Genomic DNA, 16,198 nt, shown 5'->3' on the forward strand with positions numbered 1-16,198 from the left:
CTGAAGGCAGCCTGGCTTCACAGCTCCGCCAGATGCTGACGTTTCCCAGCATTCCCGTTCCCCACCATTCCCGTTCCTCACCGCTGTCCCAGATGCAGCAACTGTTAGGGACTAGGAGTGGCTGCTCCTGGCTGCACGCAGCAAGAGATGCGGGAGGGTCACAGTGCTCTGCCTGCCTGTTGTCACCAACCTGAATGCCAGGGAACTTATGGCACTTCCTTGCGCTCAGGAATGTCCCGGGAAGGGGGCAGTGTCCCCACACGCTGTCCCCTACCCTCTGCCTCAACTGCTTCTGTGGGAGACCAATGTTTTTTGCAGTTTTGATGGCAAAATTAACTTTACTTGTGTTATTGCTGAATTTACTGCAGGTGTAGTGTAAAATTGGTATGAAATTGCAGTAAAAGACAAAATCGAAAGCCTGTTATGGTGATGTGAAGCAATTTTCCCTCTTACTTTGCCTCATCAGTGGAAATACAAAAGCCCTTCTGCAGGTTAGGTTCAGATACACTGGTGAACAAGTGGGAGTTTTGGTTGCAAACCCACTCCCTGATTTGTGGTTTGCTGAGTCTTGGGCCTCATGTTTGTCCTCTTGTCAGCCCCGATCCCCCAGCACACAGCTCTCTGTGCTCAGGGGGTGAGGAGGGACCGTGGCTTCCAGGAGGAAGAGTGTAGCGACTGTAATAAACCAAAGTCAATCAACTTGGGAGCTCTGTTATTCAGGCTTCATTCTTTGATGATGTAGCACAAAAATCAAATGGTTGAAGTTATTCAATTATGGCTCATACCACCAATGGGGAGGTCTGATCATGTACACGGCCTGCATCAATATTATTTATGTGTCGAGGAGCTGTGCTGGCTGTCAGGTGGGAAATGGCAGAAATCCTACATGCGTCCAAGTTCTTCTCTCTCTTCCTCCCACCTTACTTAATAACCAAGTAACCTGATCTGCTGTCTGTCTAAGATCAATAATAGCACAGGCACATCATAACAAGCTGGAAAACATTTTTCCTGAGTGTCTCAGGACACTGCAGGTGCTGAGGTGATGGTGGGGAAGGAGGTGCTGCCTGGCACAGGACACAAACCATCTCCATCCTGGCCTGGCTGCAGGCAGCACCGCTGGCCCTTCCTGCAGGATGTGGAAGAGTGTGGGTAGTCAATAGACGTGGATAAAATAAAGTTGTGAACAGCAGCAGGAGCTAAAATAGCAACATCAATAGCAGTTTCCAGATAATGATCTAATTAGCACAAACAACAAGTTTCCACTAATGACTCTTGTTCTTCCAGCTCCTTCCTTTCTGCTTGCTTGTCATTATTGACTCTCTGGCAGGGAGCGGCTGTGCTCCCGTCTCTGGGGCCAAGGCTTTGGAGGTTTGTTTACTGCCTGGCTTTGAATTACTTCTCCAGAGGATGTTTGCTCAGGAGCCTGGGCTGCTGTGCGTGGGATGGCTGCGTGCAGAAGGTGGAGGGGGAGGAAAGTCAGCTGTTTGGCTTTTGTAGCTTTCAGGAAGCCTTGGGAAAGTTGTGCTCCTACTGCATGTCCCTGTTGTAAAAATAAGGATGCTGACGTTCACCCACTGCAGTGGAGTGGGAGCTGGCTGCTTGTGAAGGGCTTGGGAAGCTGTGAGGGAAAGATGCTTGTGAGGAGCAGATTAGAGACTGTTGAGGAGCAGACCCAAGCTGTTTCTGTCCCTTCCCTCCCTAGGTATGAGCCTCGTCTCTGCACCTCCCTGCCTCCCTCCCACTGAAACAAACAGGTTCTTCTGTGCTCTTAAGGCCTCAGTTTGACAAGTATTGGCTAAATGCTGTCACTTTCTCGGTTGTCAGTGGCCACTGTTCTGGCTGCTGCTTTGTCCTCAGTTGTGGTGGGCAGGATTCTTGCATTTGCCTGTTTTGAAGATGCCCAGTTCTGACATCTCCCAGCTGCCAGTTGCTGCTGTGGGACTTGGCTTTACTAGGGTGACGGAGTGAGACCACGGCTGCACCACCTCAGCCTTGCCTGAGGTGCTTACTGGGCTGTACTGGAGAAGGTGCTGCCCAGCACCAGGAGCAGTTCATGGGCCAGTGACTCTCACTAAACTCAGAACAAACTCTGTAAGGGTGCAATTACTGGAACATCATTATTGCTGATGAGTCTTGTGCTAAAATGACTCTCCAGATTAAAAACCTCAAGCAAACGCATCTGCGTTCCCCAGCCTCCCAGCCTCGTATTTCTGTGGTTGTTCTGGCTGCTGATCTGCAATTCAGAGTCTCACTTCTCCCAGCCCTGCCCGTCTGCCGGGGCCCACTGGGAGCAGCTGCAGCCGGGCTCCGGAGCCGCAGATGCTGAGAGCTGTCAAGTGCACAGAGATGTTCTGGGTGTTTTTGGCTGAGAATTCAGCTCTGCTCTAATGAAGCCGAACAGCCGCTAAGGAGGTTTTATTCAAGTCAAGGTGGTTTTGACTAATCCCTCCTTGCAGCGTTTTCTGAGGTGCTCTGTGTTTCCAGGGCTGCATTTTTCTTTCTCTCAACCTTCAAAGTCAACAGTGATGAGGGGGATGGCAGAGCCCTGAGGAAGGATTTTGGCCTGGATGGGTTTTGCCTTCCCTCCCTGGGCAGGTGCCGGTTCCTGATAGGAACAGGAGGAGGCTTGTCCCAGCTGGGCAGCTCAAGCTGCTGGCAGCCAGCAGAGCCCAGTGCCCAGCCCGGCTCCAGTGCTGCTGAGCACAGGAATAGCCACAGGTGCTCTCCACATCCCGACTCATTTCGATGCAGCCAGCCTGTCTTACACCTCTCCCGGAGGAGCTAATTATGGTGATGTTAATGAGGCAGAGGTGCTGATGCTGCCCAGGGTTTTAATGACTTTCCTCCAAGTTTTCTGCTGCTTTTACTGGAGGCAGAAGGGTGGTTTGTAAGGAGTGGTGGGGGCAGGAGCAGGCCTGACTGTCAGGCCCCCCCGAGCACGTGAAAGGAAGGTGGTGGAGCCAGGTCAGGGCTAAAATACTATTGGGAGCAAATTGCAATGATCTGTTTGGGGAGGCAGATAAGACACGTTTGTGTGTGCACGTGGCATGTGCCAGGCTGCTCTAAAAGCTGGAAATGACTGAGTAGAGGTGCTGGAGCACTTACGTAAAATATCTAAATAAATCTTTAATATTTCTAATTGCAAATGTACATAAATTGCACAGCCACATCATTTCTTTGAACACCAACAACTTTCTCTGTACATTATTACATAGTTTAAAAGGAGCTGAAGGAGATTCAGCAAACACTTCCACTTTGCTTTTTTGTTTTTTAAACATACTTACAAAAAAAGATTTGTTTTTCTTTATAAGAGGATATAAAACATAGCGACTGCTTATCAGGAACAAGTATCAGCCTAAGCAGATATACAGAGAGAGGTATATCTTAAGACACAGTGATGTATGATAAAGGAATATGTGAACATGGATGCTGCACTCTGGGGTACTGGTAGCTGATGCAGAGCCACATGGCATTTACAGCAATGTCACAGCTCAGGTGATCTGTGAAAGTCAATGCTTGAACGTGACACCCTTTTCCAAAGCATGGTTGTTTCTGGATGTTGTGCAACGCCCTCAGGATTGGATTTGGTTTGGAAAGCCCATGAGCTGCATGTTCTCATGCTGCTGTTGTCCTCCTGCTCCCCCACGTGTGATTTTCCCCAAGGGAGAAGGAAAAGGCAGCAGTTACCTGTGTGGGGTCAGAGCAGGGCAGGTGCCACTGTCTGAGCCTCCTGGCTGAGCGGTTTCCTCTGAAACGGCCCTGAGGCTCAGAGACCAGCTGGGGATGGGCAGGGAGTGTCCCTTCTTGTGGCCACTGAAGGGAGCTTGTGGTGGCCATGAGGCTGTGGCTCTGACCCAGACCAGGTCCCAGTCCTGGCCAGCCTGGAGGCCTGGATTGCTTTGAATGCAGACCTTTGGGAGGAAGTGACCCCAACAGTCAGTGCAGGTGGGAAGGATGGAGCGCCCACCCAGGGACATTGTCACAGGTGTTCCCTTTGGACTTCGGCTTCGTGCTCTCCAGGCAAAGCTGTGTGTGAAGGACAGGGCAGGGACTGTGGTGGAGCTGCTGGACCCGCTGGTCACAGACTATCAGAAAGGCCTCACCCCAGGGCTGCTCACCCTGTCCTGGGATTGCTGGGGGAAATGAGTCCCTCTCAGATCAGACCCCTGGACCACAGCCTGTGGCTCTCCTGGCTGAACATATCAGTGTATCTGCCATCTGTGACTGAAATTCCTCTCCTTGTCCATCACAGAACAGAGCTCAGCACGTTTTCTATTGCATCTGTGTGTGGACATTAGGAACAGGAAAACACCTATGAGCTATCTAAACTTTGGGAATTATTGATTCCCTGCTGATTGCTTTCCTAGGAGAGCCTGTGACACCTCACTGAGGTCCAGCAAGTCCCTATGCCCTTTAGGAATAGTCATAGTAGCAGAACCTGTGTCCTGCAACCTGCAGCAACCTCTGGGACTGGCTCCCAGACCAGAGGGTTCCACGTGTTCTCACAGTGCAATCAGTGCTTTACAGCTGCAAAAGCAGAAAACAAAACCAACCAGACTCAAATGACAATGCGGAGTGACACCGGACTCTTTGGATGGTGGCAGGATCTGCTTAAACTGGTGCAAAAGGGGCTGGTGACTACACTGTAGTATTAGTTGGCATGGAGAAGGACTGGGGTCCCTCCCATCTTTTGGCACTGAAGCCATAATCCCTGTCCAAAATGATGATACTTAAAGTCCGCAGAGACCTTGGGATACTGGTCAGTCCATTTCATCCCCCTTCACACAAAATCGCTCATTTTTTCAGGAGCGTTCACTACGGTTTAACAAAACCCCAAATCAAAACTCTTAGAATCTTTGAGGTGGGCCCACCACAAATCTGGATCCATGGCTTTGCTGCCTTCCCTTCCCTCAGATCCCCAAGGGAGGAGGCTGGAATCAGAATGTGGGTCTGGATCCAGATTTGGCAGCCCGAGCCCACCTCTCCAACACAGCAGTGAGATACAGCCAAATCCTGACCAAATAAGCAGCACCAGAAGTAAGTTACTATATACAACTGTTAGTGAGATAGATACGGTACAGTAAACACTGAGAACATTTACAAAAAAATATTAAGACTTGTATTAAGATAAAAATTGGAGTGTTTTTGCTTTGTTTACACTTTGACGAGTTTGCACTAGAACAGCCTCTTACTGTAGAAAGCGCAAGAACCGGAAAGGAAATGGAGCCGATCACAAAGCCTTGGGGACAGCGGTGGTTTGCTCTGGTGCTGCAGCACCTCTCGGGATCCAGGTATTGCTACGCCAGGTACCAGCTCCGAGGCCACGGCAGGGAACGCGTGGGGCTCCCACACTCACTCACACACGCACACATGCACAGAAATGTACAGCTTATAAATAACAGAAACACAGACTGAAGGAACAGAACTGAGCCTGGACCTGAACACCTGCCCCCAAATCTTTTTAGGGGAGGGTTCACAGTTAGGTCCAGTTGTTGACAGTTGCAGGGGAAGAAAATGGGGAAAAACGGGGGAATTTCTACTGTAACGAGACTTCATCCTGATTTGAATTTCTTTTTGTACTGGCTCGGGAAACTAAGCAACAACTCCAGAAGGTGTTGGCACTGGAACTTTTAAGATTTTAATAACTGGCTGTGGAAGGATTTAAGCATTCCTCCTATTTCAGCAGAACAATGTGTTCAGTAATTTGCAAGTTTGAGGGTAACCAGGAGTTTGTGACAGATCGGGACAGGGCGGGGGGGAGCAGTGCCTTGGCTTGTGATTGAGGAGAAGATTAAGATGTACTGTGCTTAGCTTCAGCACTAAACAATTGGTTTGTGGGTGTTTCTTTTTCCAGCTCTTACGGAGAGCACTGACTGCATCCCAAAATTACTTCCATGTATGAATGGAAACGTCGCTGGTGGGGCGCCCGCCCCATACCCTGTTAGCATTTCCATTCCTCTATGTCACTTCTGTCTTGAAAAACTCCAGTCTCTCACAACACAAATACTTAGAATGCAAAAGATCAGCTCTAAACAGACATCTCAGGGCAAAAGCGTTTAAAATAGTCTTTTTGCAGGGTTCTTATCATGTATTTGACTCTGAGACAGTGGCAGGTGTAAATCTACGTACCCAACGGTTCACAGTACCCTGTATAGTCCTAACCTGTCTGGGTCTTTCTCCAGTTGTAACCTTGTCAGATTTGTGAGGTTCTTCAAAGCCATCTGTGCTAGTCTCCAAAATTCAAAGGTGACTGTACTTGCCATAAGTACTGAGTTATGACATTGCTCTGAGGAGCTCCTTTTGGGGTTTGCTGTGTGCTGCACCCCTCGGCAGGTGTTGGCGGGGTGCGGAGACCTCAGTGCAACACGTTCGCTCCTCCTGGGCTTGGCCCAGGGCTTCCAGGGACCAGAAAAACGTGTAGGAAAAAGAGCATCTTTAATTTTGCAAACGATTGCATGAGGAAGAATGCTGTTAAGGAGCCTTATGGCTGTGGGGCAGCACGGCAATGCAGAGCTTACTGGCAAAGTGTCCTGCTCAGGCAGCCTGGGAAGTGTGAGGCTGAAGACGGTACCTAAGCAGAGCAGAGCTCAAGGAACGTCCTAGTCCCTTGGACTGTACATTTACACATGGCAGGAGGAGCTAGGACAGGCGTTGAGCAGTGTGTTAACCTTTAGAGGGAGCATAGGCAGATGTCCTGTACACTGTACACTGTCATCCGTATCTCAGAGAAACCTCTGGCTCTCAGTACGAGGGACCTGCTCTGAGAGTGGGACTTGTGAAGGACTAACTGCAAGAACCACAAACCAATAAACACCGTGGCGGCAGGTCAGCGGCACAACCCCCGTGAAGGGGTGCCCCCTCCGCTGAGCACAACGTGTCTGTGCCGAAGCTGCGCGTTCGGCGCTGGGAAAGTCTAATCCTGGCTTATGCCTGCACAGTGCTCCTGACAAGGGGCCTTTCGGTGGTGGCTGCTGTTCTTGGTGGTTATTCCCTTATGACCATGTTTTACATTCTTCAAGCCGGTTAATTTCCATGCAGTGCTCATTCCCAATTTAAAGAGGACAGTATTCCAGAAAATGGGATCTTTTTTTTTCTAATGCATACTGTGAAAGAAAAGAAATACAATTACCGATCTTCATGGGTCTTCAGGGCTTTTTCTTGTTTCTTTGTCTGTTTTTTTCCCCAGAACTAGTAAAACTCTCAGCACAGAGCATTCCATCCCCACAATGAACCCTTGATCAAGCAGGAAGCTGCCACTCCATGTAGCCCCTCGCTCCCCCTCTACCACAACAGGCACCAGCAAATCCAGCCCCTGTCCCTCAATCACAGCTCAGGGACCAAGCTCAGGCAACATTCACTTTATTCTGTGGCGGGAAGTGTGCGTGGGACAGTGCCTGGGGCTATTGCTTACAAAACTCTTCCCCTTTATTTGTGAGAGAGCAGAAGCTGTCGAGAGGAATTGAATTCCCATTCACCACGTGTCAGCTCCTCCCTCCACTCCTCTGCCAGAGTCTTGGCCTTGCTCTGTGCCCCTGGGCTGCCCAGGGACCCCCAGCAGCACCAGTCCTGCCCCCCTGCCACCGGGGTTCCCCACACAGCACCCATTCGGCCACCACACCGCCCTGACCTTCCATCTGCGCTGTGCTCCCTGTATGGGCGGAGTTAATTAAACACTAATTAGCAGCATAAATGCCCTGTGGATGCAGGAAAAGTCAGTGGCCTCACAGAAGCCACCAGGAAGGACGCTGGGCTCGGCTGGGGTTCACTTTGGGAGGGCTGTGCTCCGGGGGGAGTCACAGGAGGAGCGGGCCAGGCTTTGCTGCCATCGCTCGGATGCTACATCCAGCGGCACACTTGGAACTGGACTTACTGGGCCCCTGCCTTCTGCAGGCTCTGCCCAGCTCCCTTTATTTTGCTTACTGCAGTGACAAGGACGTTACTCCTTGCTGGGAGGGGTGAGGCATATCCTTTGGGCAGTTTAGAAGGAAAAGGTTACTTTTGTTTAAACATTAAACACTGATTCAAATCCAACAGTGACAGCGATTCTCAAATATATGTTATTTCCTTATGCCACTCATCTCACACTCGACATTCCCGTCCCTCAATGTGCTGGCAGGACATCTCCCAGCAGGGTCAGTCAGCGCCGTCCGCAGTAAGGAGCTGGTGCTCGGGGAGCAGCCGTTCTCTGAAGCCGCGGCTCACGCCTGCTGTGCACGGTCCCTCCGGCCAGGCCTCTCCTGCGGCAGCGCCCTCCGCGCGTTAACAATTACTGCTGTTTCTGAATTCTCCATTCTCTGTAATCTGCAATTTAGTTGGGTTTGTGGGGGAGATCCCATTACGTGTCTGCATGCTGTACCTCTCTTTCAGTTGAGTAAGGGCACTCATTAGCCGTGCGTTGGCAGCATCCAGGGAAGCAATGCGTTTCTCCTGCAAGCAAACGGGCAGAGGGCATGGTCAGTGGAAAGGCACGAGCCCTGTCCCTCTGGGATGTCAGCCCAAGACAGTGACCCAGAGGCCTTTTGGACCAAGACCTTTCTCTTTGGCATTCTTAAGTGGGGGGTTTTAAGTGCTACACAGCATTTTTTGAAATCCGCAGGGCTACAAATAGCCCCTGTCTGTGCAATGTGGGCTACATTTCTTTAGGATCCTGATGAAAACGGAGGTTACACAGTTGGTCTAATTATTCAGTTGTACGTCGTACTGTTTGTTTTAACTCAGCTGTTACAAAGATGGTAGGCTTCCATTTCTAAACCCAAACTCTCCCAAGATAGTTACTCTTGTCAGTGTTTAATTAGTGTAAATTAATAGTTTAAATGACTTGTAGCCTCCCAGGCTGTCTTTGATGGAAACTCTCACCGATTACAGTGTTATAAGGATGGGAGCAAGAGCTTCCATGTTGCAGCCTGATTCTACCACTCTGTTCTTTGTGACACTGAACAAGTGTCATCCTCCTGTGACTGCCACAAGCAGAGGAACAGAACCAGCTCAGGGGCACAGCAGTTGCTCGTGTATAACTCTGAAAGTCAGTGTATGAACACGTCCAACACACGAACAGCCTGAGGTGACCAAAAGAGAACAGTACAAAGTGTGCAGGGGCACGGTCAGAACCTCACACGTACCCCATGAGGTGCAGGGGACAGGAGAAGGTCCCAGAGCTGATGGGAGGCTGCAGGTACCACCACTCACGCTTTAGGGACACCCTGGGTCTGCTCGGCTCTGCTGGAGCGCAGAACAGAATGGGATGGATGATTTAGCAGCTTTGAACAAATTGCTCTGCAGGAAAACTGGGGTTTTTTTACAAAGTTACTACTGTCTCCATTTTAATTAGCTACACAGCGAATTGGTCATGAGTAGTGACTCACAAGTGATTAATAGGGTTGTTAAGTGTAAGGCCAGAATATACTATCACTTCTAAGCCACAAGCGGTAGGGAGGCCTGGCTGCTGAGGACATGCTGGTCTCTGTCAGACAAACTAAGAGATTATGGGCTGTATTTTCATATTTTCTTTTCCAAGCACAGTGTTTTGCACCCATCATATGATGCTCCTCTTTCACTGTAATTGATTGCAGTAACTGAGCTTCCCAGTCCTGCAAATCACAACCCAGAGGCTGAAGAAACACGTCAGCTTGGCTGTGGGCAGGATGTGTGTTCCTTGTGTCCAGGTCCTGTTCTGATTATCCAAGCATTACTGGGATATGAAGCACCAAGCAGTGCTCCAGGGGATGTGATCCTTCCACTCACTCACTGAGTTGTGGGCACAATCCCTCCCCAAACTGCCATCTCACGCCCTCTGTGCCACGCTCCAAGGCTGCAAACAGCTGTGACAGTCACTGTGTCCTGCTGCAGCTGCCCTGACCCTGACTGTAGCTTGGTGCTGACTCACCCACATGGTCTCACCCTGGGCTGGCACTACTGCAGGGGGGGACTGTGTGTTGGCAAACCCACCCTGAAAGCTGCTGCAGCCCTTGGCACGGGGCACTCACCTGTGCATCGATAATCTTCTGCTTGGAATCCACAGCAGCCTGCATTTCAGCATGGTCCTTCTTTAACTCCTCCTCAACTGACATCAGTCTGGGAGCCGAGCACACAAGAAAAAGTTACACGGGTTGGGCTCTGCTAAGCCCAGGTATTACCCTCACACTCTACCTCCTCTTACCCACAAATGAAGCCTTTTTTCTTGGCTCTTATTCTTCCTTGGAGCTCTCTCTAGCCAAGTGCCCCAAAACTGAAGTGACAGCACAGTGAAGGCTGACCCAGTGGTGAGGGCTGACTGAAAGCACTAAGTGGGTTTGGCTCAGGTAAAGGTGAAACCAGCTGCACTGCAACAGTCCTGGGCAAATGTGAACACCACATCCCACTGGGTGGGAGAAAGGGATTTAGAGTCACAAGTAAGGGATGGTGATGAGATCCTTAGCTATACAACAGAACAAGCCTGCCAGAGCCTCTGAGCTCTCCCCTCCCTAAAGTTTTGCCCTTGTGCATCAGGAAAGTGTTGGGGTTTTTCCTGTCCTAGGTAACACTGAAGGGAAAACCCATATGTGGAACCTGCCTGCACCTCCAAAGAAACCTGATTCTCCTGAGCAGGGGTCAGCTCTAATGCCAGCCAGGCTGCCCTGCCTTACTGCCATCCCCAGCACTCCCATCTCCCTGTACCTGCTGATGATGCCCTTCATCTGGATCTCCTTATCCTCCTGCTGCCTCCGGAGCCGCTCCTCGCTCTCCTCCAGCCTGGCCTGGTACTCCAGCACCAGCTTCTGTGTGGTCTCCTCCTGGCATTTGAAGCGAGTCTCATATTCCTCCAGCTTCTTGTTGGAGATGCGGAGCTTGTCCTGCAGCACCACCAGGTCCTGCTGGTACTGAGCGTGCAGGGACAGACACAGGAGGAGAAAATACATGTGGGACGTTACCTTGTAGAGTTCGCCCTTGCCAGGGTTTCCCCCAAACCCGCTCACGCCCCTCTCCTTGTATCAGACTATAGCTGCAAACCCGTATCAGACAACCCTGCTCGCCGACACCTCCTCTTCCGTCTTCTCCGCGGCGCCAGGAGCGATGCCGGGTCCGCGGGGCAGGCAGGTCGCTGGCAGGTGCAGAGAGTGGGCTGTTAGCAGAGTCTGGCATTTCACAGGGGAAATGCAGGTTAGAGCGGGCCAATGGCAAAGGCAGCAGGCAGCTTCTCACACTGACAGCACGGGGCTCGCACAGGCAGGAGAGGCTGCAGCCGTGGGATTTGGGGTTCATACAGGAGCTCTTCAGTCTGCAGCAATAAATGTGGGGGCTTTGGGCAGGCTGGGAGCCAAGCACGAGCTGCAGTGACAAATGCAGGACACTGCTGTCTCATCGCCCTTCATCGAGCTGAGGGCACTGTGCTGGCTGAGCAGGGCACAGAGCACTCCTGCTTTTTGGGGCCCAGCACTTAACTCAGATCTCAAACTAGGGTTCAGTCCAAGAAGAGCTGCTGCATGCAGCCAAGACCCCACAGTTGTACTGTTCATTTGGGTGAAGCTATAAATCAGCAGCAGAATCACATAAAGCAATTAAAAAGATTAAGGGCTTTTGAACTTGGTGAAACTGGGTTCAGCTACTGTGGCAGCACAGCATTCAGTAAACTTGCTTTGCTAAAGGAAAATCACAGTGAGTGTGTGCACAAGAAAACTGCTTTAATTTCAAAAAATTGTATTTGGACGTAGTCTTTTAAAAAGCATCTCAACTGGAATAACTTTAAAATAATTAACATGCAGCTGATAATATGACAAGCTGCTTTTAAGGAGTCATATAAGGGAAAAAGGCTCCCATCTGAGTCATGAAGCCTGTTAAATCTACAAGTGGTATTAATAAACTGAGAGAAGTGCACTCTGTTGTGTCTTGACTTGGCCCTTTCCCTTTGGCCATCTCAACTGGGTAAGCACTGCAGTGATGGGTTGGGTCATGTCCCAGGTCTCAGAGTCCTCCTGGACCATGTGACCCCCAGACCAGCTCTAGGGAGAGGGGAGGGCAGCCAGGCTGCTGCTGCTGGGGACTGGCCAGCACTCCACTCACAGCAAAAACAACTGCAGTTTCTAAGGACTGAACACTTAGGAAGCTGATGGTCTTCTTGAGCTGCCAAAGTACTGGAGCGAGGTGTTTTTCCTTTAACAAAGCTCTTACTGCAGCATAGGAATGACACGGTTTGCACATGGAACCTGGAGCAATGAGGGAACAAAGCGCCTATACAGCTGCACAGAAGCACTAAAGTCAGACAGCAGGGAGTTGCTTGAACAGGAAAGATTAAATACCTACCCTAGCCTTAAAACAGGAGCAGCATTAAGTGAGCTCAGAGGAGAGCAGGAGAGGCCTCAGAGCCCGAAGGAGTCACTCCTGTCTCTAGAACACTTGTCTCCTTCTCAGTTACCATTCAGGTCTTACGGTAATGGGGGGAGAGGTTATGCTAATGGCGATCTTGAATGTCAGTGACTGATGGGACAGCAGAGTAGGGAAGGATGCTGCATGGCAATGAGACAGCCTGGGCTGGGGCTCCCGCTGGGCTTGGGGCAGGGACTGGGATGTTGCAGTGCCATCGGCGTTTGTAACCCCACCATTGCCTGCCCTGCACTGGGTAAGGATGGGCCAAACCCACAAAACTGCTCTGATCTTCCTGGGGGCAGCTGGGAGCTGCTGCCTTGTACCTCCTGGGTCCTACAGCACCTGCCTTCAGCATTTTCCTTGGATTTAAGAAGTGACAGTCCCCCAATGATACAGCACAGCAGAATGAGCACAGGAAGGCTATTAGAACAAAACCAGAAACATGTCTGTGCTGGGAAACAGGACTGTGGCTTGAGAAGGGTGATGTCTGCAGTGCTGGTGTGACAGAAGAGAAGCACATTGAGGAAACATCCCAAAAGCTGTTGGTGCTCAAGTGTCACAATCCTGGCAGAGCCAGGCTGCTGGGAAAGAACCTTGCAGAAGCAGCAATCAGCAAAGATGGGATTTTCCCAGCTTCTGACTGCTGGATCCTCATTTTTATCCTGCTTTTTCTCCCTAGCCAAGCCTACTTTGTCTCTTCCCAGCTTCTCCCACCCCAGACTCACCCAGGAAGGAGGGGAAGAGAGTAGCACCCCTCTGCTTCAGAGGCACAGGGCCTCTGTGGGACCCAGGGGCGGAGACTGAATACTTTGGACACGGCTTCCTGGCAGATCCCCGACTGGCCAGGCCCTCATCTGTGTGATACAGCCATAAGCTCGTGGAAGTGCCACAAAGTCACCCCAGGCACCAGTGCTGAGACCAAAATCTGGACTTAATTTTCAGGTCTGTGAACAGCCTTTTGACATGGAAGCTGCTCCCTGCTCCATGTCCCTGTTGTGAGGCACGAGGCTGCCTGTGCCTTACTCCACCTCTGTTACAGGTGTGCTTAATCCACTTTTTAAAGCTTTCCTCCCAGCAGTTGGATGAGTTAGAAAGGGGAGAGTAAGAGGGACTGGCTGGCTGCAGAATTTGTTTCAGGGCAGCATCAGCACTTCATTCCTGGCTCCTGTGTTTCTTACTTGATTTCATCAGAAGGTGATTCCAGTCACTGAATGTGTGAAAACCTCCCAGACCTTCCCCACAAGTTCCCCGTGAGGCTGAGTAGGACAGGGAGCGACTTGGCCCCCTCTCTCCTGGGCAGGGACCTGCACACAGCCCACCTTCTCCCCAGGGTGCTCAGGGAATGACATTCAAGGAAATCCTCTCTCTATTCAGAAACTTGTTTCAATCCAATCAGGTTTTACCTTTTCTGCTTGGCTGAGCTCGTCCTTATTCCTGAGCTTATCCCTGTGCTTGGAATCTGGGTCAATGCTTTCATCTTCTAAAAACTGCATGTTCATATTCAAAAGCCAAGCAGCAGTGCGGTCCAGGGCATTGGGGTTCACAGGAGAAGGGGCCTACAATGAAACAATGATACAACCATGACAAAAGAAAAACCTGTAACACAAATGGTTATGAAGCTGGAGAGAGAATTTCCTTCCAAGCAGACCCTTTCCCACGCTGCTCAGACAGCAACGAGCCAGGCTGAGCTACCAGAGCAGCTGGGGCTGGAGCAGGAACGACTCCTGTTCTGCAGCTGGACGTTAGTTTGGGTCAAGCAGTGGGGTCCTGCTCGAAGTCACGTCCCTGGTGTCTGCGCAGATCCTGTCACCTCACAAGGACGTGACCTGCGAAGGCGCTGAGCTGCAGGTGAGTAGAGTGACTGGATGTGGTTTATTCACTCCATGAGCAGAGTTCTCAACTCTTCAGCTTGTTAGGAACCATCTTTGCTTCCTGTGAAGATTCCATAAAACAAGATCTGAAAACTGAAACACTCCTTATGACCATTCAGGTACCTTATTGGAGAAGAAAAGTTTCTTTTCAGCAGAGGCTACACTAAGGATGCTGAAGAGGTCTAAATGCTCAGTATCACTTACTAACAGTGATATTCCATGGTCAGTGAGCTACAGTCATGTCTGCTGCCTTTCAGTCCTGGCCTGGGCAGGGACTGCCAGTGGCATTGCCTAAATATTTTCCAACCACATACAAGGAAGTCACTCTTCAGCTATTTCCCTTCCCTCCTGCCTTGTTATAAACTGCAGTAAACAGTCAGATGAACACATGGGATCTGGATGACTTGGTCATTCAGGTTAATGACTTGGGAATTCAAGTCAACAAATCAGAAATGTCAGAGACTTTCTCCTTCATTCCAACCTCTGGATAGGAAAACCCAGTCATTGTCAGGCAGCAGGAGATTCTGAGTCAGGAGTGGGGAGTGGTTTAATTTCCTCACTGGGGTTAGGGCCTTTCCCATGCCATCTTCCAGTCTGGTCTTCTACCTCCAGAATTATGAATCCAAAGCATCAGACTTGGCTCATGAACATTGCTCGTTACAAATCCTCATGCTGCCAACATGCAAATAAAATGTGCAGAGTGAGGGTGGGAGAGGCATTCTGAGACTTCAGGTCTGAAGAGAGACTTCAAGAGGACCACAGGGGTGGGTGGAGGAATCTTCTGTGAAGAGAACCTGGCCAGGGCTTTCCGATGGCCACCTGGAGAATCCTTGTGTTTCTGGAAGAAACCCTGCTAGAACCGTGCCTCTGCTGCTTGCAGAGCTCTGTGCCCTCTGTCCTTAACGAGTATTGATTGTGTTACACAAAGGCTGCTGCACGGCGCTGCTAATGCCAGCGCTTACGGATCGATAGCGAAATCGTGGAACAGCCCCAGATGGGAGCTGCCTTCTGTGGGCAGCACTGAGCAGGCTCCATGGCTGCCCTGTGCACGAGAGGCGCACACAGCAACACTGAGTGCTGGAGAAGGGCCTGAGCTAACTCAGGGTTTGGGTGCAGTGGGCTCTTGCTGGTTGTCCAGTCTCTGCATTTGCTTTTCTTTTCTAACTCTTCCTTTAGGCACAGAGGCCCTACCGTGATAATGTTCTGTAGGGCTGGTTTTGAAGTGTAGAGTGAATAAATGCACACTATAAAAACCATTTGTTCATGCCAGAACAACCAAAGGGCCCTAGGCCTGTGACCTACTGCCTCCCATTTTACCCCCACAGACAGTGGAATGGAATTCTGTGCAGCCCAGCACGTGGTCTCGGACTGGGATCACTTCAGAGCTCTGCGCAGCGGGAACGTTGCTCTCAGCTCCTTCCTCCCCGCTCCTGCGGGAGAGTCTCACAGAGCAAACAGGAATGTCCAGGAGCACCGTGGCCCCACTGGGACGGGAGCAGCAGCAGGGAGACTCTAGTTACAGGAGATCAGGGTCTGTTCCAAGCCTGGGAGATGGCGCGGGGTATGGCATGGGATGAGAGCCTGGGCATGGAGAGGCAAAGCAGTGACAAGATGGTAGCACAGGACAGTGGCATGGCTGCCATTGCCCTCAAGCCTCTGCCACCTACCGCCGTCACGCTCCAGTGTGCCACGTGACGGAGGGACACCGGGAGTGGACACTGCTCTGTGTTCTGTCCCTGGAGGGCCTCTGTTTCAGGCTGAGCTGGGTGCCAGAGCCGAGCTACATCCCCACATGTGATGCCACTGTGGGGTTGGCACTGATGCAGCAGCTCAGAGCCACATCCCCTCCCATGGCAGCCATCTCCACGGGCTGACCCCACCTGGCCCCTTCAGTGCCAGGGCCTGGACAGCCCAAACTCACCTGTTTGTGCATCGTGCGCTGCTTCATCTCAGGGCTGTCGCCCTTGGAGGAGGAGGACTGCTGCCGG

The 16,198-nt window shown here is 51.0% G+C and overlaps 1 protein-coding gene across 1 annotated transcript in view; it reads right to left on the reverse strand.

Moving 5' to 3' along the window:
- Positions 1–3,106: 3,106 nt before the first annotated feature.
- DAB2IP (DAB2 interacting protein) overlaps positions 3,107–16,198 on the reverse strand; it is a 138,154-nt gene continuing 125,062 nt past the window's right edge. Inside the window, exons 13-17 of the mRNA XM_017745394.1 lie at positions 16,132–16,191; positions 13,743–13,895; positions 10,654–10,856; positions 9,984–10,071; positions 3,107–8,427 (exon numbers count right to left, since the gene is read on the reverse strand). Of these exons, the coding sequence (XP_017600883.1) occupies positions 8,260–8,427; positions 9,984–10,071; positions 10,654–10,856; positions 13,743–13,895; positions 16,132–16,191 (672 nt within the window). The 3' untranslated portion in view covers positions 3,107–8,259. The remainder of the gene's footprint in view (positions 8,428–9,983; positions 10,072–10,653; positions 10,857–13,742; positions 13,896–16,131; positions 16,192–16,198) is intronic.

This window comes from Corvus brachyrhynchos, unplaced genomic scaffold (genome assembly GCF_000691975.1).
Source record: "Corvus brachyrhynchos isolate BGI_N302 unplaced genomic scaffold, ASM69197v1 scaffold59, whole genome shotgun sequence".
Lineage (NCBI taxonomy): Eukaryota > Metazoa > Chordata > Aves > Passeriformes > Corvidae > Corvus > Corvus brachyrhynchos.